This window comes from Sinocyclocheilus rhinocerous, unplaced genomic scaffold (genome assembly GCF_001515625.1).
Source record: "Sinocyclocheilus rhinocerous isolate Xijiao unplaced genomic scaffold, SAMN03320098_v1.1 scaffold541, whole genome shotgun sequence".
Lineage (NCBI taxonomy): Eukaryota > Metazoa > Chordata > Actinopteri > Cypriniformes > Cyprinidae > Sinocyclocheilus > Sinocyclocheilus rhinocerous.
The window spans coordinates 1,378,923-1,402,441 of NW_015658519.1; the positions used below are offsets into that span (position 1 = coordinate 1,378,923).

The window sequence follows — 23,519 nt, forward strand, 5'->3', positions numbered from 1 at the left end:
AATAGCTCTGCCCCACATATACGTACGCAACCCAGGCAACGATTATGGCAGAATCTGCTGTATTATTATCTGCTGTATTAAAAATATTATCTTACTTTTCGGACACACTTTTGGAGCTGATGCTTGAAACAGACAGTGGAGGAGGTTTAGACGCTCCAGGCTTATAGGGTGTGGAAATGAATGTGTCTTTATCATAGCTGAAGGGAACGACAACAATACGATTGCAGATGAATAAACAAGCGAACATGACACACGAGCATATTCAAGCAAAAGCCAGCACATATTAGTTCTGTGAAACAAAGCAAAACCAATGTTACCTATTGAGAAGAAACAAAGCAACCTCGGCATCCGATCGCAGGACTTCCCGCTCCTTGAGTTCTCTCCAGCGCTAGAAAGCTGATCCGATATTTACACGGGTCCTACTTCTTGCCTTATCGTAAGCCTTCTTTTGTTCCGCAGACGTTTTCCTCTTTTGTTTTTTTTATCCACCATCTCTATCTTCCTGTCGTCGCTTGGCTCGGCTAATGTCCGTCCTGTGCACTGAGCACTCTCTCCTCCGCATCATGAGTAGACACGCCCCTTACTGCTGATTGGCTACAAGTTGGTTTTGGTACTCGGCCCGACTCAGTTTTCTAAAGCGTTTTTAAAAAAATACATACCCCACCTTTAATATTTTTGTGGAAACTCTGACAGTTTTTTCAAGATTCTTTGATGAATAGAAAGTTCAAAAAGCGGCACTGATTTGAAATAGAATCATTTGTAACATTCTAAATGTCTTTACTGTCAATTTTGATCAGTTTAATGTATCCTTTCTGAATAATAGTGTTATTATTTTTATTTTTTCAAAACAAATCTTACTGACCCCAGGCTTTTAAATGACAACACTGCAAGTGTTTGTCAGGTGATCTGGATACTGTCTGATTCAGATCTGCATGTAGAGCTTTTATTTTGTCTACCATCCTCTGTATTTCCTGGGCTATTAAAAAAATCTGATCTGATCTTTCCAGTCATTCAAAACAGGAACATGTTTGAATTTAGTGTTAAGTAGGCTACTAGTGGAAATGCCAGCGTACTCGTTTATTACTCATTACATTGGCGAGGCTGTGGTTTAGTCTGTGCTGTCTGGACACGCCCACTTCCTTTTTTCTAGCCTGAAGAATTTCCCGTTTTATCGCAGTGAGTAAGGAGACACCCAGCCATAACATGAGCTCTTCATCTTGTGTTGTCTTTTAGTACATTTGAATAATCATCACTGTTGATCCAATGAACAAAGTGAAAATAGGGCAGACATAAGATATTACAAATATAAGATATGATATTAAATATGTGAATAAATTACATACATGCATTAATATACTAATTTTATCAAGCTTCATTGCTGTGGTACGTTGAGGTGAGGCGGCTGTATGGGTGGAGGCTCTGAGTGAGTAATGGGATTTTTAAAGGTAACTGAAAGCAATGGGTTCAGCAATGTGCTGCTTCTAGTTGCTAAGCGACAGAAGTAATTGATTCATTTTTTCTGTGGTTGCATTGTAAGTATGGAGATAGACAAAAAACAATTTAATGTCATGGGTTTATCAGTAACAAGTAAACCTAAACCAATCCTTTATAGTTTGGTCGTCCACTGACAAAACATAAATTCATCATTTGTTTTGTATTTCAAGGTGTGTGTTGATTAAAACTGAATCAATAATGCATAATGGATTGTATAAAGGTGCCTGCCAATTCCTGTCCATGAACTAGAAACTGCAGAGGCCCCCATAGCATATTAATGGCAGCATTTGATTAAACCTTTTGAAATTGGTTAGTCAGAAACTCTCATTCACTTACAACTTCATTCAGAGGAATGACTGTGACAACCCGCAGCATATACTGCATACATAATGGCCCAGTTTTCTAAAGCGTTTTTAAAAAAATACATACCCCACCTTTAATATTTTTGTGGAAACTCTGACAGTTTTTTCAAGATTCTTTGATGAATAGAAAGTTCAAAAAGCGGCACTGATTTGAAATAGAATCATTTGTAACATTCTAAATGTCTTTACTGTCAATTTTGATCAGTTTAATGTATCCTTTCTGAATAATAGTGTTATTATTTTTATTTTTTCAAAACAAATCTTACTGACCCCAGGCTTTTAAATGACAACACTGCAAGTGTTTGTCAGGTGATCTGGATACTGTCTGATTCAGATCTGCATGTAGAGCTTTTATTTTGTCTACCATCCTCTGTATTTCCTGGGCTATTAAAAAAATCTGATCTGATCTTTCCAGTCATTCAAAACAGGAACATGTTTGAATTTAGTGTTAAGTAGGCTACTAGTGGAAATGCCAGCGTACTCGTTTATTACTCATTACATTGGCGAGGCTGTGGTTTAGTCTGTGCTGTCTGGACACGCCCACTTCCTTTTTTCTAGCCTGAAGAATTTCCCGTTTTATCGCAGTGAGTAAGGAGACACCCAGCCATAACATGAGCTCTTCATCTTGTGTTGTCTTTTAGTACATTTGAATAATCATCACTGTTGATCCAATGAACAAAGTGAAAATAGGGCAGACATAAGATATTACAAATATAAGATATGATATTAAATATGTGAATAAATTACATACATGCATTAATATACTAATTTTATCAAGCTTCATTGCTGTGGTACGTTGAGGTGAGGCGGCTGTATGGGTGGAGGCTCTGAGTGAGTAATGGGATTTTTAAAGGTAACTGAAAGCAATGGGTTCAGCAATGTGCTGCTTCTAGTTGCTAAGCGACAGAAGTAATTGATTCACTTTTTTTTCTGTGGTTGCATTGTAAGTATGGAGATAGACAAAAAACAATTTAATGTCATGGGTTTATCAGTAACAAGTAAACCTAAACCAATCCTTTATAGTTTGGTCGTCCACTGACAAAACATAAATTCATCATTTGTTTTGTATTTCAAGGTGTGTGTTGATTAAAACTGAATCAATAATGCATAATGGATTGTATAAAGGTGCCTGCCAATTCCTGTCCATGAACTAGAAACTGCAGAGGCCCCCATAGCATATTAATGGCAGCATTTGATTAAACCTTTTGAAATTGGTTAGTCAGAAACTCTCATTCACTTACAACTTCATTCAGAGGAATGACTGTGACAACCCGCAGCATATACTGCATACATAATGGCCCCAGTGGGCGCAGAGTGAGACACTTTGTTCGACTTTCTGCTCCTTATCTCTTCTCTGAGGGAATCATTTAATTGGAACATTGCTTGATGTAAAGTCTCTCACCTATAATCAATTAATGTTGAAGTTAGAAACACGATATAAGGGTTCTTTCCAGACTGGCCAACAAAACTGCTTGTCAGAGGAGGTGCGATTTCAATTTTTATTTTTAATTAGGCGAAACGGTACTTCCTTGTAAGACTTGTGTGTGTGAGACTGACGTCCTTCACAAATAAGGCTGGTAACCTGGTTTTTTTTTTCTGGGCTGTAGTCACAAAAATCCAGTTACAAAAAGATCCTTTTCAGTATAGAAATACAGCTTGTGGTTTTTTTCAATGTCATTTTTTATAGCTATAGTTAACTAAAACCAAAGCAATGTATATATATATATTTTCAACTTGAAATATTTTCTTGAGAATGTTTGTTCTGTGACTTGCTGTAGTAAACATGCCAATGCAGCTGTTTCTGTGTCAATACCAGTATCTTCTCAGAACTTAGAATTCAAGTCATATTTAAAGGGATGGTTCACCAATAAAAAAAATTCTGTCATGATTTACTCACCTGCATGTTGTTCAAAACATTTTTTGTGGGATACAAAAGGAGATATTTTGAAGAATATTCTGGCTGCTCTTTCCAGTACAATGAAAGTGAATGAGGACTGAGGCTGTTAAGCTCCAAAATGACAAAAAAAACATGAAAATAATCATAAAAGTGCTATTTTACAAGCGTTCTAAAGCCAAGAAAATCTGAATTATGATTTCAGAAGGTCTTAAAGGGGTCCTATTATGCTCTTTTACAAAGTCTTGATTTTGTTTTGGGGGTGTACTAGAACATGCTCTCATGCTTGGTGGTTCGAAAAACGCATTATTTTTCACATAATTTACATTATTACAATACCTTTCTCTCCAGCCTGGCACAAACGGCTCGATTAGTTCTGGGTTTTAATGAAGGCCCGCCTTTCGAAAAAAACGAAATGTGTTGTGATTGGTTAGCTGTCCCAGTGTGAAACTGTTATACAGTTTAATTTATTTATACCATAGTCTAATAATTGGAGTGTAAATTCTGCAGATTACATCATTGTCCAGTATTGTACTGTCAGCAATTTATAAAAACATTTTCAGAACTGTAATACATATTTACATACATAATTATTATTCAGGTGCATGTGTAATAACTGCGTTAAAATGCCCGGCGAGGTAGAAAACATCTGCTGCAAGGAAATTCAAAAGGCACGGGGGTGAAAAAAACAGCGTTTCTTCGACATGACGAAAACTTGACGCTACAGCAGCACTTCTTCGTCGTCGTCTTGTCTCATGCACTCAACCAAGCGTTCTAACCATGACCTCGCCCTTCCCCATCCCCCAACCATTCGAATGATATTCTAATTGTAATGATATTCTAATGGGCCGCTTTGTGACATCACAAAACCCAGAAAACAATGCTGTAGTCCAAACGAGCCGTTTGTTGTAGTTCTTGAAAAGGGATTTTTTAAAAACAAAATATCTCCCTTTGGAGTGGACTTTGAGATTTGTAACTTTTTAGATCTTTTTTATGCCCAAACATACACACTACACACTGACTAAAATACAAAAAGTGAAAAAGCATAATAGGACCCCTTTAAATTAGGGGACAACAATTGCAATTGGGGTTAATGTGACGATTAAACTTCAAAAGGCTATGATTTCATTGAATATGAGTGCTGCACATTTCAAAGTCAGCTGCTGCGCTGCTTTATGTACCGCTATTTATGCCTTTCCGAAAGCGCCATCTGCTGGCAAAGGATGAATTTGCATTTTTCAATAAGCCAGTCTGTTTTTGTTTTGAAAATCAACCCATGTTTTATGCTGCAAACGTTGTAAATGTGAACTAGTGGATTGACAAGAAGATAATGCATTATAAAAATGTAAACAATTAAGACAGTAACATATTTATATTTTATTTAATTAAAATACTATTGATTGATGATAATTGTTTAAATTAATATGATAATTGACACTTTTGCCTCCATTTTCTTAAAGAAAATATTTAAAGGCTGAAATGTTAAGTTAATCATTCTATAAAACTTTTTGTGAAAACCTGTATCTAAACTCTAAATCATGCTTTCTACAGTCATTTTAATTTTGTTTGTGCAGGTCTTAAAAAAGGTATAATATAATTATTATATAATTGTTCGGACCCCGGCTGGTGAGGAAGGTTCATTGCTGGACCTCAAGCAATTTTAGTCACAGATAAAAATGATTTTGTGGTAAAGTAAATACTACAGAAAAATAAATGTGATTTCTACATTAATTTAGTTCAGGCAAGAATTTAAAAAAAATTGTAAATTCAGTATTAGTACTCAATTTAAGCTTGTAGAATTTAAAGTTTGAACTTATAAGTATATTTTACTTGGAATTGTTTGTTATTTTTACAAAGATTGTTTAAGTAAATATCAAAGTCATGATCCTGTTGTTCCCATCATGCACTTGGGCATGAATAATTAATAAGGTAAGATTTTTTGCTGTTTTTGAGATGTTTTTACACTGTTTTATGGTTGCTTTTGTTGTTAGGTTAATTAACTTGCTGTTTTGTGACATCTGGAGTTAATATCTGTCATGAGCTGTCATTCATAATCAAACACTATTCACTGATTGTCACCATCATTGTGTATCATGTGCCAAGTATTCAGGTCTCTGTGTTTATTCAGTTAATAATTATATTGAGTAAACATTAGGGCTGTGCAAACTGCAAAAAATCGAATGTGATTTTCATGCGCATCTCGTCAGTAAAGCCGCTTCCGGTGATTAGTAGTAAATCTCCAGCACGTGCTTTCAGATGGAGCGGCATTTACTGCACAGAGCCGTAGTTCACGGACAAGCTACACAAAATCGTGTTCAAAATACTACTAATCACTGGAAGCGGCTTTACTTACGAGATTTGCATGAAAATCGCATTCGATTTTTTGCCCAGCCCTAAAACATATTACCTTAAAAAGAATAATGAGTTGTCTACTTGCTTACTTACGTGATTGTAAGTGAACTACATGCTTTATTGGCTTTTTTTCAGTAGTGTGTTTTTTGAGTAAAGTTTACAAACCGTGACTGAGTGAAATGTACTTGAGTATTGCAGGGTAAACATAAAATAATTAAGTAGAAATTACTCATCAAACTCTAACTGGCCACGTTAAATTTACTTATTTCCTTTGCTAATTTGACATAACTTCGTTAAGTAGATTTTACTTAATTCCGTACTTAAATTTTACTTAAAAAATATGCGTGCAAAAACTTGCAAAATAAAAATTAAGTAAATTTTACTTCTTGTTTTTTTCAGATGGTTGTGAGGAACAGACTGAAATTTCAGTTGTAGCTCACTAAATATCTTGCCATTAACCCTAATACTCCTTAACATGTTTTTGAGAGTTAATGAGTTTAGTAGTGATGTCTGATTCATGAATGAATCATTCTTTTGAGTCAGATCATTTCAATTAAATAGTTTATCCAGGTCAAAAATAGTCTGAAGGATGTTTTTTTACAAGTCAGACTGATTCTGTTTTTGATTTTATCTCTTTGATTTATGAGGTGGACATACATGGAAGCCTTTGAAGAGTCATATGATGGTCGTTTTATGCCGTGACATACAACAGAGGGACCAGCACATTATCCAGAATTTCACCTTTATGTTCCACAAAAGAAAGTTGTACAGGTTTAAAAGTAATTACAGTGACAAGAAAAAGTATGTGAACCCATTAGTTGGTTTCCTGCATTAATTGGCCATAAAATGTCATCTTCATTAAAGTCACAAGTATTGACAAACACAATGATCATTAAGCTAATAACACACAATTATAATCTATCCTGTCTTTATTTAACACATCCCATTAAACATTTACAGTGTTGTGAAAAAAGCAAATTAACTTTACCTTGTTGCTGTTACCTGGATGATGGAACTGTTTTGTTTGTTTGTTTATTTTTGTTGTTTTGTGATGAGTTTCATGAGTTGTTCATGAGTCCCTTGTTTGGTATGCTCACGAAAGAAATACAGTGCATTAGAGGGGACATCGGATGCCCATTTGGTATGGTTCTTTAGGGTCTTCATGAAATGTCTGCAACATACGTTGGTTCAAATTCCCCAATGGTCATGTAAAACAACACACTTTTTTTTCTGATCTAAACAGCTCTGTTCACAGCGACCCATTTCGGTGCATGACTCTATAAATGAAAATGAGCTACTGCTATCAGTGGCCGTGTGCGGGGCCTGAGCAGTATGTCATCATAAAACTGCTTGATAATTGGGACTGTTTAGGTTTTTGGGGGATTAAAAAAAAGGAGTGAATGGATTTTTATTATTGTAGGGTGGTTGTGTCCACACACTGCTAAGACACATTTGCAAACACTATGTAAAAGTGAATTTTGCATCCGATGTCCCCTTTAAGAGGCGGGGTGTAAACTTTTTGAACAGGATGATTGGGGTAAATCATGCTTATTTTGTGTTCTGGGAAAATGTTAGTTTCTTCTGTAACTTCTGAAGGCCAGTACTAAATGGACAAAGATGATATTTAAACAAAACTAAATTTAAGAAAAATACACATCATCATTCTGTTGGTAACAAGTAGGTATAACAACAATGAAGGAAGTCACTTACAAAGTTCACATACTTTTTCCACAGCACTGTGAATGTTTAATGGGATGTGTTAAATAAAAACAAGAAAGATTATAACTGTTTGTGTGTTGTTAGCTTGAGCACATTGTGTTTGTTTATACTTGTGACTTTGATGAAGATCAGATGACATTTTATGACCAATTTATGCAGAAAAAAAACAACAAATACTTTTCTTACCACTGTAACTTAATTGTTTTTGTGGTAACTATCCCTTTAGAGTTTTTATGTCCATTGGATCTTTTCCTATCTATCTTAAATGCCAGTCTTTGTCTATTTTTCCATTTCATGAAATTTTGGGATGGTGGTCCAATTACCACTGATGTATTTTTATTCTCTCCTGCTGTTTTCTTTCTAAACATGCTATTATCTGCATCTTGATGCCTGCATCTGTAATGCTTTTTAGTAAGCAAAAGATAAATTCTTAACCAATTAACAGAGGTTTATATGCAGTAGAGAAGAGCAAGATATTCCTAAAATCCTTGAGAACACGACTCTCTCAAGGATGATCTTTGTCATTTACAGGTGGATTTTTTTAAAATGAAAAGATTATTACAAGGTATGATTCCAGTTAGTTCAATGACAAGAGCTTCAGTAAATAGGAGTCATTTCAACATGCTCCTGTTGCCCCAGAGACCACATTTGTCATAATAGTGAACATCATATGAAATACACTAATGAGGAACGTACATTCTTACATTCTCATGAATAAAACAGCAGGAGCAAAGATGACACTAGATGTTTATACGGTTATGGTATACAGCCTGTGCAAAGACTTTACCATTGATCTTTAACTGCATTTGTCCCAAGAGACAGTTGTGTTTTTATCCAGCTCTGCCTCTGCTTTTTATCTACATGGTCTTTATTGCCCTGAGTTAAGGAACTTGTCAGTCATTTTAGAGGCATGAAAAATTGCATCAGGAGATAAAGCTAATGTAAGCAACAGTCTATGGGGAAGTGCTCAAGAGGAGGGATAGATGTGATATGTTTGAAGCCAACCTGTAAATGTAATGTTAGTTCTCTGACTGTTCTACCATGCAAACTGTAAAAATGAAAATCTCTTTTATCATTTACTCACCCTCAAGTCCAAACAGCATTGGACCCCATTGACTTCTACTGTGTTAACAAAAAAACCCCAGACATTTCTCCACAAAAGAAAGTCATACAGGTTTGGAACAAGTAAATGAGGACAGATTTTTTTGTTTTTAGGTGAACTATCCCTTTAATAGGTTAGTTTCCTAATGCTTTCCTTTAGATCTTAACCATACACTGCCACTTGGTGAGATTTTTTAAAATGATCTTCTGTACTCACCAAGGCTGCATTTATTGGTTAAATACTGTAAAAAAGTAATATTATGAAATATTATTGCAATTTATATTTGTAAGGAGAGCGCAGGGGGAGGAGCTGAGTTGCCACACTTCGCCTCTGAGCCTGCCTGTAGTCCACAGACGCAGACGGCCCAGGGTCCCCCGAGGTTTTAACCCAGGACGGCGTGGTATACATTTCTTATAAGCTGCTGACCGCGCCCTCGCCTCTCTGAATTTATCGACCACAGTCTCAACTGATGTGCCGAATAACTCAGAGGGCGAGACTGGCGAATCGAGAAGAAAATGTTTCTCTTTCTCCCCGATGTCAGCCAGATTAATCCAGAGATGTCTCTCCATGGCCACCATTGCCGCCATTGCACGACCAATTGCGGCAGCTGTTTGTTTAGTTGCCCGGAGAGCAATATCTGTAGTGTGGCGCAGCTCGATCACCGCTTCAGGGTACAGGCCCTTGCCATCATCCAGGACTTTAAGCAGATCAGCCTGGTAGGCCTGCAACACAGCCATTGTGTGCAGAGCACCACCAGCCTGACCCGCAGCTGCATACGCCCTGCCGTTCAGCTTAGATTTCATTCTCAGAGGCAGAGTCGGAGTCTTCAACATCGATGTTTCTCCCATTGAAAGATAGTTTGACAACGTCTCTTCTATGGGAGGCATCGATGCATATCCGTACTCGCGCAATCCCTCCACGTTCGCATGCATGGTGAAAAAGATGAACGCGAGCCGAATATGGATTTTTCCAAGACCTTTCCACCTCGGTGTGCAAGTCTGGCAAAAACAGAAGACTTGTTGGAACCGGGAGATCATGGCCAGCCAAAAAACGCTCATCTAATCTGTCACGAGCGGTCTTTGGCTTTTCGTGTTTCCAAGGAAGATTTAATCTCTCAGTCGCACGCGCCACAACCTCTAACAGTTCACTGTATGCGGGGCAGGCAGGCTGAGAGGGTTCCAATGCTTCATTTTAATCCTCAACAACCACATCCTGCTCTTCTAGGCTTGCATCTAAAAGAGCACTATCTGCTGGATCAGATGACTCTAAAGAAAGAACATCCACATCCAGCAGATCGCCCACGTTGGCGGCAGAAGAATGAGAAAGAGAAATACCTATTTCAAAATCCTCTGCCAGCTCGACCTGTGAGCCCCATGATCTCAGTCTCCGCTGCGCCTCGGCTGCAGCAGGTCTCGAACCAGCGGGCGCCGACACTCGTCCTAATTCCCTCGAGAAAAGGGACAAGTGTGAACGGAGCTTTTTAATAGAAAAGCTCTTGCAAGCCGCGCTTTCTGCTCCTTCGAGAACAGAACGTGCATGATCCTCTCCGAGACAAATAACGCACATATCGTGTGTATCATTCGGTGTCACAAAACGCGGACACGGGGGAACACACTTCCTAAAGTGCTTGTCAGAGGATGTTTCCATATCGCCTTTTCACTATGCTTCAAACAAACGGATCTCCTGAAGACAAAAAAGATGATGACGTATTCCACAGGCGCTCTTTTATACCCGCAGTCGCGTTATTGTTTACGTCATAGGCTGCCGTCTGCCAATGTCAAGTTCATTGTCGTTGAGAGGTGGCGCAAGATGGCGACCTGAACGGTTGTGTTGGTACGAGCTCTGAGGCGTTTTTGAGGAGTTTGCATCTTCTGGGCGAATTTGTTTTGTATTTACAAGGTGGGGAGTGAGAACTCTCTTTAAAAGTAGAATGCTTTAACTTTTTCATTAATAAAAACCTCAACAGCAGACTGTGACGTATATTGATAAATCAGACTGCCAGCCCACGTGTGAATTTTCCAAAATGCCAAAGAACAAAGACAGAAAGTTACTTTCTTCGCTTCTCGAAGCATCATCTGGAGACTTTGATTCATCCCCAAATACTCCAACAGGCAGTCCTCTTTCAAAAAAAACTTGTCAGGAAGAACCCAAAGTCTCTAATGCCGATATACTTCGTAAGGCACTTATGACAGAATTAGACTTACTTTTGAAAAAAGATAATCTTACAGAAGATGAAAAAGTCAGATTGGAGACATTAAAAACTCAAATTGATCAGATATATATTAATACTGCAAAGGGGGCATTCATTCGTTCTAGAGCTAAGTGGTTGGAAAAGGGGGAAAAGAACACAAGCTATTTTTTTTTCACTTGAAAAGCGAAATTATAAAAGACAAATGATCTCCTCTCTTAAAATTGGTGTACTCACTTCGAATCCAAAATTGATTTCAAATTATGTGGAATATTTTTACTCTCAGTTATATGAATCTGTATTTGAAATGGATAAATGTTCTGACTTCTTTGAGTCAGTTAAGCAATCGGTCTCATCTATTTCTATTCAGTTTCGAGACCTTTGTGATGAAAAACTAAGGAAGCAAGAGATGGTTACAGCTATTCGTTCAATGAAAAAAAATTAATCGCCAGGCACAGATGGTCTTTCAGTTGAATTTTATCTCTGCTTTTGGGATATTATTGAAAACCCTTTATTTGAAATGTATAAGGAATGTATTGAATCAAATGAATTATCGACTTCTGTGAAACGGGTTAATAACCCTACTTCCTAAACCAAATAAAGATCATTTGATTTTGGATAACTGGCGTCCTATAACATTATTAAACGTAGATTATAAATTGTTATCTCATGTTTATGCAGTTCGTTTAAAAAAAGGTCTAGACGAAATCATAAATGAGTGTCAAACTGGATTTATGGCTGGCCGACATATAAGTTGGAACATTAGACTGATTTTGGATTTGTTAGACTATTCAAATTTGGTGGAATCAGAGGCTTTAATTGTTTTTCTAGATTTCCATAAAGCTTTTGACACAATTGAGCATCAGTTTATGTATAGGGCATTAAAATCTTTTGGTTTTGGGGAAAGATTTGTTTCTATAATTGAAATGTTTCATAGAGGTATTAATAGTTCTATTAATTTATATCCAAACACTTCTAAAAGATTTCCCATTTGTAGAGGAGTGCGTCAAGGTTGTCCTATATCCCCTTTTTTATTCCTTATTGTAGTAGAGTTTCTTTCAATAAAAGTTTTGAATTCTCCAATTATTCAAGGAATTACCATCTTCAATAAACAAATTAGATTGACTCAGCTTGCGGATGATACTGTTCTTTTCTTGAAAGATAAAGAACAGTTGCCCGCAGCATTGCAGTTAGTAAACAGCTTTTCTGTTGCTTCTGGTTTAATGTTAAATGTAACGAAATGTGAAACAATGTGCCTTTATGAATCAAATGAAAAAATGTTATGTAACATCCCAGTAAAAACTACGATTAAGTATTTAGGAATAAGTGTTACAAAAGATATAGTGGAGAGACAAGAATTAAATTTTTCCCCTAAACTTAAAAAAGCTCAAAACATCTTTAATAACTGGCTTCAAAGAGACTTGACTATTATAGGTAGAGTCCTTCTAACCAAAGTAGAAGGGGTATCTAGATTTGTTTATCCGGCATTATCCCTTTTTGTTCAAGATTCAGTTTGTAAAAAAATTAACGATTTATTTACTAAATTTGTTTGGAGGAATAAACATCATCATTTAAGAAAGGAAGTTCTTCAGGGTCCAAGGAATGAGGGTGGTTTTGAGCTCTTGGACTTTTTCGATTTAAATTATACTTTCAAAGTAAAATGGCTCAGAAACTGTCTACTTAAATCAGACTCCTTTTTTTTTTAATGTTACCATTCCAAAAAATTCTGGGAAGATTTATCTATATATATATTCAACAGAAATCTGGTTATAATTGTGAATTAACATCCAAAGATGTTATCTTATATTTTGAATCAAAAAATGCATCTGTCAATTTTATGATGAATCTAATGATTTTATTTGGTAAATTTCATATTCATAAAAGTAAAAGAAATAGTTCTAAACCCTGTTTGAAGGTCTTTATGACTGATTTTCATTTGTATTTTGAGTCTCTCCAATGTATTGATAACAAAAAATGTAGAGATACAATTTTATTCGCTAAAGAGTTGAAGTTACTTGAAAATTGAACGGGTATATGCTGTCTTTTTTTTTTTCTATGTAATGTAAACCTATTCCTTTAATTGTGTTATCTTATTGGATGTCTTGTTAAAGTTGTAAATGTTGCATGTTATGTCTTTAATGTCTAATAAAAAAAAAAAAGAGCTTCTCTAAAAAAAAAAAAAAAAAATGTTCATTGTCGTTTTTTCATTCATGCTTCAGATGCCGGTCACGCTGAAGGCGTTGCCCTAGCGCCCTCTAGACTAGAAGACGCAGCGTGGAGTTCCCTTTCGAAAGGGAACTGCAGTTGGCAGCCTAACTATTTAGAACATTTTTCTATTTTTTTATATTTATTATGCACACCGTTTTTATGACCTTGCATTGAGTTTGAAATATGAATGTTTTATTGGCATGACAAACAGTGTACAGTCTTATTGAAATATTGAGAGACTACATGAAATATCTGTACTTCAAAAGATTAATTTATCACAGTGTAGAACTCTTTGAGTGAATGAGGTGACCAGTGACCAGTCCCAGTGTTCTTCTGTTATACATTCAACTTCACTTCCGTTCAAATGTTTAGGGTTGGTAAGATTTTTCAATGTTTTTGAAAGAAGCCTCTTATGCTTAAGAACATAAATTATTTGAAATAGAAAATCTTTGTAACATTATAAATGATCAATTAAACATGTCCTTGCTTAATTAAAGCATGTTTTTCTTTCAAAAATCAGTGGTAGTGTACATCCTAACCTTAAATTCTTTATGATGAAGATTAAAAATTATTTAATGTTGTTTTTTATTATATGAATAGGTGAATCCGTTTTGGACACTTCCTATACAAATTAACAAGCTGACTATTTAAATGTGTCCTAAACTAGAGTCTCTTTGTCTCTCTTTTCTGAATCAGGATTGCTGTGTTATTGTGAGCGATGTGTAAATCGGACATGCAACACAACTGGCCTGTGTTTTGCTGTCATTGCAAAGTCTGCCGGACAATTTGTGACACAGGAGAGTCAGTGCATTCAGCAGGATGATCTTTACCCAAGGGACAGGCCTTTCCAATGCGCCCCCTCCAACAACGGCAAGCATCCGTTTTGCTGCGACACGGACATGTGCAACAAGAACCCAAAGGTCAACCCAGGTGAGAGAACAATATGATCTTCAAAGATTGTGTCTCTATAACATCATACTTGGATTATAGAGTGTGTTGCAGTTTAGTGCTTTTATAATGCCTTCAAATCTTGTGTCTGTTTGACTGTACATTGATTAAATCTTTTTTTTTTTACCTTGAGCTCACAGAAGCAAGACCCATTGTGTCAATACATTTCCATGTCACTTGTATGAAAGATACTATTACTAATCTTGGAGTGCACACTGGCTCTTGCATCACAGATAGAGACGTTTAGTAAAGAATATATAGCTCTCATGCTCTCCACTTCGCAATGATGCTAGAGACATAAGTGCTTGGCTCTTTCAAGCCAGCTCTGTTGCTTAATTTGTTTCATTAGTTTGAGCCTTGTGTTTCAATTAAAAGAAATTGTGATTTGAAACTTTGATGTAACCTGCAGTAGTGCACCAGAGATGAATGAGTGAATTACGAATATGTGTTTTTAATGATGCTCGTGGAGGTCCCTTCATACTTTACACTTTCGCTGTCTATTGTAGATGGTTTTGACTAGGGCTGCACAATTGTGAGAAAAATCATAATGGTTAATTATTTACCTTGATGTTATAATCACAATTCGGAGTAGCAGGGATTCACTATATGTCAGAAGAACAAATTTTTTCATGCATTTATTCGTTTATTTATTGCTATTGAATATCTATCCAGTGGGATATCAAGCTTTATTAACGTTAACTAAACTCCTCTATTATGAGCGTTTTTTCCTCAAACACTTTTTATAGTAGATTACAAATGGATTGTTTATTCTATTTATCTTCAGTACTGTATATGTAGAAAATCACTTAAACTAAGCATAAAACTTTATTTTAGTTAATGTTTATTCATTTATTAATTTTTTTAACAAGGTGCTCCAAACAGCCACAAGTACGCCTCACTCAAAAGTATACCAGCAGAATTACTGCAGACCAGATGTTTTAGACCACATATTGCAAAAAAAATAAATCCCAATCCCCTTGCAATAAAATTTGGCTTGATGGGAAAAGTGCAGTGCACTTCACTAAATGTGTTTATGTCACAAATCAAAAGAGTCCATCAGTATAAATTGATTCAGCCACTTTTCACCATTGGAGCTCAAAAATAGTCACAAAAGAACTAATAAAGGACAAATAACATGCATGAAAATTCACATACCAACAGAAATAGCCTTCAACAGTTTCACTTGCTTTGATCTTTTAAAGGGGTCATATGATGCGATTTAAATTTTTCCTTTCTCTTTGGAGTGTTACAAGCTCTTGGTGCATAAAGACGATCTGTAAAGTTGCAAAGACTAAAGTCTCAAATCCAAAGAGATATTCTTTATAAAAGTTAAGAGTCAGCCACGCCTACCTAAAACGGCTTGTTCTAACACGCCCCCACATACCTACGTCACTATCTGGGAAGATTTGCATAACGCCACCCAAATGTTCACGCAAAGAAAGAAGGCGTAACTTTTATTCTCGTGGTAGTATTATTGCCGCCACCGCCGTGTCGTGAAGGCGCTGTGTGTTTCATTGTGAAAGCAAAACTACTTTGTTAGGCCTTCAAAAAGAGGACGATATCGCTTCGTCATGCCTGGAGCTGATCCGTGCTGGTCGCTGAGGAAATACTTCAACTTCGCGCTGTCGATCGCCGGATCGGCTTTCACCGTGGACGAAGCGGAGTCCAGCCCCGGAGTCGTCACATGTCCTTCCGGACGCTCACTGTAGGCCGCCTCTGCTCACTCTAACCCTCCTCGGCCAATCACAACTCACTGGATAGCTGGCCAATCACAGCTCACCTCGCTTTTTCAGACCGATGAGTTTTGTAAAAATCGACGCGTTTCAGAAAGGCGGGGCATAGATGAGAAACAATAATGTACAGTATGTGGTAAATAATGTGTTTTTTGAACCTTAAACCGCATAAACACATTTCATTACACCAAATACACAAAATAATGTTCTTTTTAGCAGCATCATATCACCCCTTTAAATGTTAATAATAGATCATTTCAATTGTTTAACTAAAATGTCTTGGTGTTGGTTCAAATTGAAATGCAGAGGAACAGGGACTAGCATTACCGTGAATGGATGTACAAAACAGACATCTTATGTTTAGATAGTCGTTTACTCCTCTACTCTTTATAAAGTCAAAAGAATGACTTTTAAAAGTATTTCAAAGTCTCAATATCTTGTGGTGCCTATTAAAATGTAGCAAGGTTGATTTTTGTTTTCTTTTGGTGTATTGGCTAGAAAATGGTTTCAGTGTGACTGTGACCAGTGCTCTAGTGTGAGTAATACCTTTTATTACAAGGTTGTTATTTTGTTGCATCAATGTGTTTACAGCAGTAGTTCTCAAAAAACCTTCCTTTGTCCCATAGAATATTTGAAGGCCCTCCTATGTAAGTTGATATGTATGTCTGGTACTTCTGGTACTTTTATTAAAAACTAAAATATGTCAATGTCGTACATCTTCTCCTTGATTGGGAACCACTAGTTTACAGCCTAAAAAGCATGTGTTTTGCTTCTTCCGGTTTCAGAGTTGCCTGATAGTGAACCCCAGTCTCTGAGTCCCATAGCCTTGGCCGCGGTGATTGCCATCCCCATCTGCGTGCTGAGCTTCATGCTGGTGCTGCTCTTTTACATGTGCCATAATCGCTCCATCATCCACCATCGTGTGCCAAGTGAGGAAGACCCCACTATGGACCACCCGTTCCTTGCTGACGGCACCACGCTGAAGGACCTCATCTATGACATGACCACTTCTGGATCAGGCTCAGGTATTTTACAGATCATACTATTAATAGCTTGTTGTTGTTTCCCCTATCTGCTTTCTAAGATTTTGGTGTCACTAGTGTCACTTAGTATGCAAAGATTCTCATCAAATCACCAAAATTCCCTGGTAATTTCATGTATTTGCAGGTTGTTTTTGTTGTAATACCCATCATAAACCCCAAAGTATGCTCAAGCCAATTTAATTTTCCATAACTTTGTTTTCAAAGCCCCTTGGGAACAATTGAGGATGTGTAAATTGACAGTTTAATGCTTTCCGTGTGTTATAAGCCTCATGCCAAGCTGGAATCACTGCAGGCTTTATCTTTAGTCAAGGATTTTAGTCCAGAAGCTATCATGATTGTTTTGTCCAAGCCAAGAAACACTACATTTGGCAGTGCCTCAGATGAAATATTTGTTTTTTAGCTTCTGGATGACTGTCATGATCTCATATCAAACATTGTGCGTAGTATATGTCAAAGGTTCAAGGTTTGGCTAGTCTGCATGGCTCTGTTATCCCCTGCTGGCAGATGCTGCAATTACATCATTATAAGGGCAAAAAGCATCTTTCTCCTTTTACAAGTAGACATTACTGTGTATTCTGACAAAATAGAGTTATCAAGCAATGTATGAAGTATGATTTGTCAGACTGAAATTGACTTTCCCTCACTGCCGTTTCTTGTCTTCTATAGGTTTGCCGCTGCTAGTGCAGAGGACCATTGCCAGGACCATCATCCTCCAGGAGAGCATAGGGAAGGGCCGTTTTGGAGAGGTGTGGAGGGGCCGCTGGCGTGGAGACGAGGTGGCAGTGAAGATCTTCTCCTCCAGAGAGGAGCGCTCATGGTTCCGTGAGGCGGAGATCTACCAGACTGTCATGCTTCGTCATGAGAACATCCTGGGCTTTATTGCTGCAGACAACAAAGGTCAGACATCAATGAAAGCAGTTCAGTTCCATTAAGTTGAACTTAAGTTGAACTTTGCTTTCCAATGTGTGTTTGTGTTTAGGTGGGTAGTGTTTCACATTTCTGTTTGTGGCGCCATCAGTCAATTATATAGTGTTTTAACAGTCAGGGGTTCTAAAAGGATATCAGGGAATTAAAAAAAGTTGTGATTTCCAGGCCTGGAAAAGTTGTGCAAATAATTATTTCTAAAAATCATGGAAAATTTTCTGTACATTTTCCTATAAAAATATCTGTAGCAATGTTTTCGATTATTATTATTAGTCTTTTTTTTCTAGGTAATTTTTTTAATACTTTTTGTGCGCAAAGAAAACACAAATAATGACTTTATTCAGCAATTTATTTTCTTCCGTGTCTGTCTTCGACATACATTCATGAGAGTACTACATTTAAGTTTTGTTTTCTTTCCGCACAAAAAATATTCTCGTAACTTCATAAAATTATGGTTGAACCACTGATGTCACATGGCATCACATTTTAACAATGTCTTTACCACCTTTCTGGGCCTTGAATGTGGTAGCTGCGTTGCTGTCTATGCAGGGTCAGAAAGCTCTCAGATTTCATCAAAAATATCTTAATTTGTGTTCTGAAGATGAATGAAGGTCTTACAGGTTTGGAATGACATGAGGGTGAGTAATTAATGACAGAATTTTCATTTTTGGGTGAACTAATCCTTCAATAAAAGTATTTGTTAAACTCACTTAACTGTAATTAGAAATGCCTGGAAGATAATGGAAAAAGTCACTGAAATGTATTGGTCAAATGGACTAGGAACTCTGTACATTAGTGATAGACTATCTGCTTAGCCAATTAAAGGGATAGTTCACCCAAAAACTAAAACTATTAACTACATATTAACTATTAGCCAAAACTAAAACTATTCTGTCAACATTTTCTCACCTTCTAGTTATTCCAAACCTATATGAGTTTAGAACAAAAGAAAAATTAAAAGATATTTTGAAGAATGTGGGTAACCAAACGGTAGCCATTGACTTCCATAGCACAGAACAAAAATACAGAGGAAGTCGGTGGCTACTGTCGACTGTTTGGTTCCCAACATTCTTCAGAATAACTCGTGTTGAGCAGAAGAAAGATTTCATACATGATTGGAACAACATGAGAGTGAGTAAATGATGAAAGAAATGTAATTTTTGAGTGAACTGCCCATTTGTCAGTGGTGGCTGTGTCCATTCACAAATCTGATAGTTTTGTCAGTAGATGATAAGCATGGTTTTCAATTACTTTTGGCAGTTTTTTAGTAAATAGTCTGTGAAAAGTTTAATCAAACAATTATTTGTAACCATTTTAGTTATGCCATTCACTTTAATTAAAAAAATCAATAAAGCCACTCAAAAAAGCATTCAGCACAATTCTTGAAAATATTTTCCTAGAAAAGAAACTTAAAAGCTGCCAGATGTTGATATATTTAGAAGTTTAAAGCACAGCCACGGTTCAGAATATGCTTACACTCTTATTATCCCTCAAAGCGCAGAGCATTCAATGGTTTCTCTCTCTGTGCATCTCAGATAATGGCACGTGGACTCAGCTGTGGCTGGTTTCTGATTACCATGAGCACGGCTCGCTCTTTGACTACCTGAACAGGTACACGGTCACAATAGAGGGCATGATCAAGCTGTCTCTCTCCACCACCAGCGGTCTGGCTCATCTACATATGGAGATTGTGGGCACTCAGGGTGAGTCACAATACATAGATCACTTTTCTTTTATCCTTCCTGAAACAGCCATATTTACATGAAAATGCAGATTTTCATAGAAATATTCTGTTTTATGCTGTGTAATAGGGCTGCACGCGATATATCGTTTCAGCATCGATATCACGATGTGCGCATCCGCGATAGTCATATCACAGGATGTGCGATGTTTAGTATACTGACCGTTATATTTATACTCGATAATATATTTCTATATATGATCGTTTTCTTTGCTCACACTGTGTCACTGGACGCGACATCTGCCGTGTCCCACCGTCCCGTGTCGCAGCTGAAGTCTGTTTACACTGGACGCGACAAAGCGACCTTTGCAAATCATCTGAACTGTGTGTCAGTACGTCATAAATAGAACGCGTCTGTAAATAGAACGTGACTGTTGGAGATTTGTCATGTCGCGCCGCATCCAGTGTAGACAGCATCACTGATTATTATGGGTTCATAGTATTTTGTCACGCCGCTCGCGTCCAGTGTAGACACAGTGGCTGCATCCGAAAACTTAAGACAGCTGACTTGTTGCCTCGCTGCCCTATCAGGCAATGACTTGCAGGCAGCATTTGCGCACGAAGGCACCTCACGAAACTGATTTCGGACAGAGTAACGGTTTAATGATCTACAGCAAAATATAGAGAGCTTTGGTGATAACTAAGTGAATATTTCATTACTGCAATATTAATTTCAAACTAGAAATGACATCAAAAGTGGAAAACGTTGATCAAAAACATACATTTACACACAAACTGACCACCGACCGCAACTTTCAGACGCCATCTTTATTTTTCATAGATTTATACATCTATGCTGCCTTCAAAAATCGGCCAGATGAAGGCATCTCAGGAGAGGAACTGAATCTAACATTGAATTCGGACGTGCCTTGATGCCTTCCTACCTTGGAATGCGTCCTTCGAAGTCAGCATTTTTCAGTTTTCGGATGCAGCCAGTGAGAGCCACGCAGATGCACGTGAACTCTGAATTCCATTCACTTCCGCGTCTATTAATGACACATACGTGCGAAATTGTCAAAATACATGTCTCTGCAAGTATCCTTGTAAACACAGTTGCTTATGGTTTAGGTGAAGGTAAACAATTGAGAAAGAAAATGGATGTGTGAGAAAATTTTGTAGCTTTAAAACCAATTTATTAGATTTAATTTATACAGTGAAGACTTTGCAGTGTTATTTTACATTTGATTATTCAATTTCTGTACCTGAATACTGTTAGACTTACCTGAAAAATGTAAAGCACTGTTCATTTCATTTGCATGTTTGTTCTATTATATTTATCTATGCTTGTAATTTGTTTATTTTCTATACTGATTTACTCACCTACAAAATCACCCCAATCATTGATTTTTTTCCCCCCAAATAGAGCTATTCAAGTCATCTGGTGATTTGTTTTTTTTCATATCGCAATATATATCGCAGAAAAACTGAATATCGCAATGAGTTTTTTCCAATATCGTGCAGCCCTACTGTGTAACACAAGTTCCCACAAAACATAATTGTGATGTTTTATATGCAGTCAAGTAGATGAAAATAAAGTGACCAGCTAAATGTATTGCTGTTAAAGAAAACTCAAGATGAAAGAGACAGCCTTCAGTTAATTTGAATTCGTGTTTCATGCTGTACTGTACTGTGTCGTGTTCAATCCTCAGGTAAGCCTGCAATAGCCCATCGTGATCTGAAATCCAAAAACATATTAGTGAAGAAGAATGGTACCTGCTGCATTGCTGACCTTGGATTGGCCGTGCGCCACGACTCAGCCACAGACACAATTGATATTGCACCCAACCACAGAGTGGGCACTAAAAGGTCAGTAATTCACCACTCGGCACCATTCACAGCGACATACTTCTAGATCCAGTCGACAGACACGCGCTATCCCACATTTGTATTCCAATGCACAGCGATACGGCTCCTAACTGGAGTGTTTGCTTGAGCTTAGGGCTTTGTGTTCCTGAGAATATTGATTTTGTGAAACGCCCAATGATTCTAGCTTGTGTGAGAACTGAAAAGAGAAGGAGTCAGGCGCTAATGTGAGCGGTTTCGTAAGAAAGCACTTAGCTGCTGTTTTTTGTAATTTAGAATCAGAATCAGAATCAGAAAGAGCTTTATTGCCAAGTATGTTTGCACATACAAGGAATTTGTTATAGTGTCACAAGCTTCCAGTACACGGAGACAACAACAACACACAGATAATAAAAATGAGATGTGAATAAAATACACATGCATAAATATAAACCACACAAAAAAAAAAGAATAAATTGTATGTACAGGTGTGCTATAGATGGAATAGGAATAGAATAAATAAAATAAGTTGTAGGGATGTACTAGGGTTTAGGGTGATAATAAGTATAAGGTTATTGCACATACTGTACTTTAATTGCACAATGGGAGAACATTAACTGTTCATGAGGTAGATTGCCTGGGGAAAGAAAATGTCAAATTTAGTGACATAACATAGCTCTCACGCCTTCTTTCCTGTCTACTCTGTATTGTTCTGTGAAGTAGAGGGTAAGAAAAGCCCAGAAATAAAAAAAGAAGTGACATAACAAGCACCCTTTGACCTTTTACCCACTCGCAACCAAATATAAGCTGTTGTAGACAGGTCAGTGACCTGGTTTTTTTATTTGTGTTTTTTTTGCTCTATTTGTTTAAAATGCAATTAAAACTTGATTACACATAATCTATGATAAACATTCAATGATAAAAGAATACATTTCTTGGAAAAGAAAACCTTATTTAAGTAGTATGCTTTAAATATTAATATAATAATAACTATTTAATTTAATTTAATTTATTATTTTCTTTTGATTTCTTTTATATAAAGTTATATCTTTTATCTGTTTTTGGTCTATTCATTTGACAAAGCAATTAATACAAAAATTACTTGTTTACAACATTCTATGATAAAAGAAAAATAATCTATCTCGAAAGGAATCTAGAAAAGAATAGCAACAAAACTGCTTTACTGCTTAATATTTAAAAATATTTTATCTTAACATAAAATAAAAAAAAATACATAAAATAATACATTAAAAATTATATCATAAATATACTGTCTCATGACTGTTTTTCAAGGTCAACAAGTCTCTTAAAATATTAGAGAAATATTCAAGAATTTGACCTTGACAGGGCAAGGGTAGTTCAGGTTGTAAAATGTCATGATGTGCGGCCCCTTAAATACTTGAGCAATAATATTTATGAGTTTTATTAGTAATTCATGATATTTGTTAAAAAATGTCAAAACTTCTTTAAAATGTATTTAAAAGCTTTTACACACACAAACACCGAGATATATATATACTGTATATATGGTAACACTTTGCTTATTAGCATGCCTATTACTAGCATATTTGCTGTTTGTTAGTACTTATAAAGCACATATTAATACCTTGTTCTGCATGATCATATTTTAGATCCACCAGGGCTCCAGATTGTGACTAAATCGGTCGCATTTGCGACCAAAAATATTAATTTGCGAGTGACGTTTTTGCTGAGATCTCCACTGGCAACTATTTCAATTTACATGTTATGATTTAAAAACTTGCACGTAATGCCTTTTTTCCTGATTGTTTTGTGATCACATCTTTTGTTATGTTGACAATGTGCACAGTGGTGGACGAAGTACACAAATCAAGTACTTGAGTAAAAGTACAGATCCGTATAATAAAATATTACTCCAGTAAAAGTAAAAGTACTCAGTTTTAAATTTTACTCGAGTGAAAGTACAAAAGTACTTGATTTTTTATGTACTTAAGTAAAAAGTACTGATAGATGAATGTTTATTTTGCAGTTTTATATAGGCTACTTATAT

General features: G+C 36.5%; 1 protein-coding gene across 1 annotated transcript in view; it reads left to right on the forward strand.

Annotated features, from left to right (window-relative positions):
- Nucleotides 1-23,519, forward strand: part of LOC107722631 (TGF-beta receptor type-1-like) — a 61,769-nt gene that overhangs the window by 21,369 nt on the left and 16,881 nt on the right. Inside the window, exons 2-6 of the mRNA XM_016531078.1 lie at nucleotides 14,016-14,249; nucleotides 16,786-17,025; nucleotides 17,710-17,940; nucleotides 19,503-19,670; nucleotides 21,358-21,514. Coding sequence (XP_016386564.1) covers nucleotides 14,016-14,249; nucleotides 16,786-17,025; nucleotides 17,710-17,940; nucleotides 19,503-19,670; nucleotides 21,358-21,514 — 1,030 coding nt within the window. The remainder of the gene's footprint in view (nucleotides 1-14,015; nucleotides 14,250-16,785; nucleotides 17,026-17,709; nucleotides 17,941-19,502; nucleotides 19,671-21,357; nucleotides 21,515-23,519) is intronic.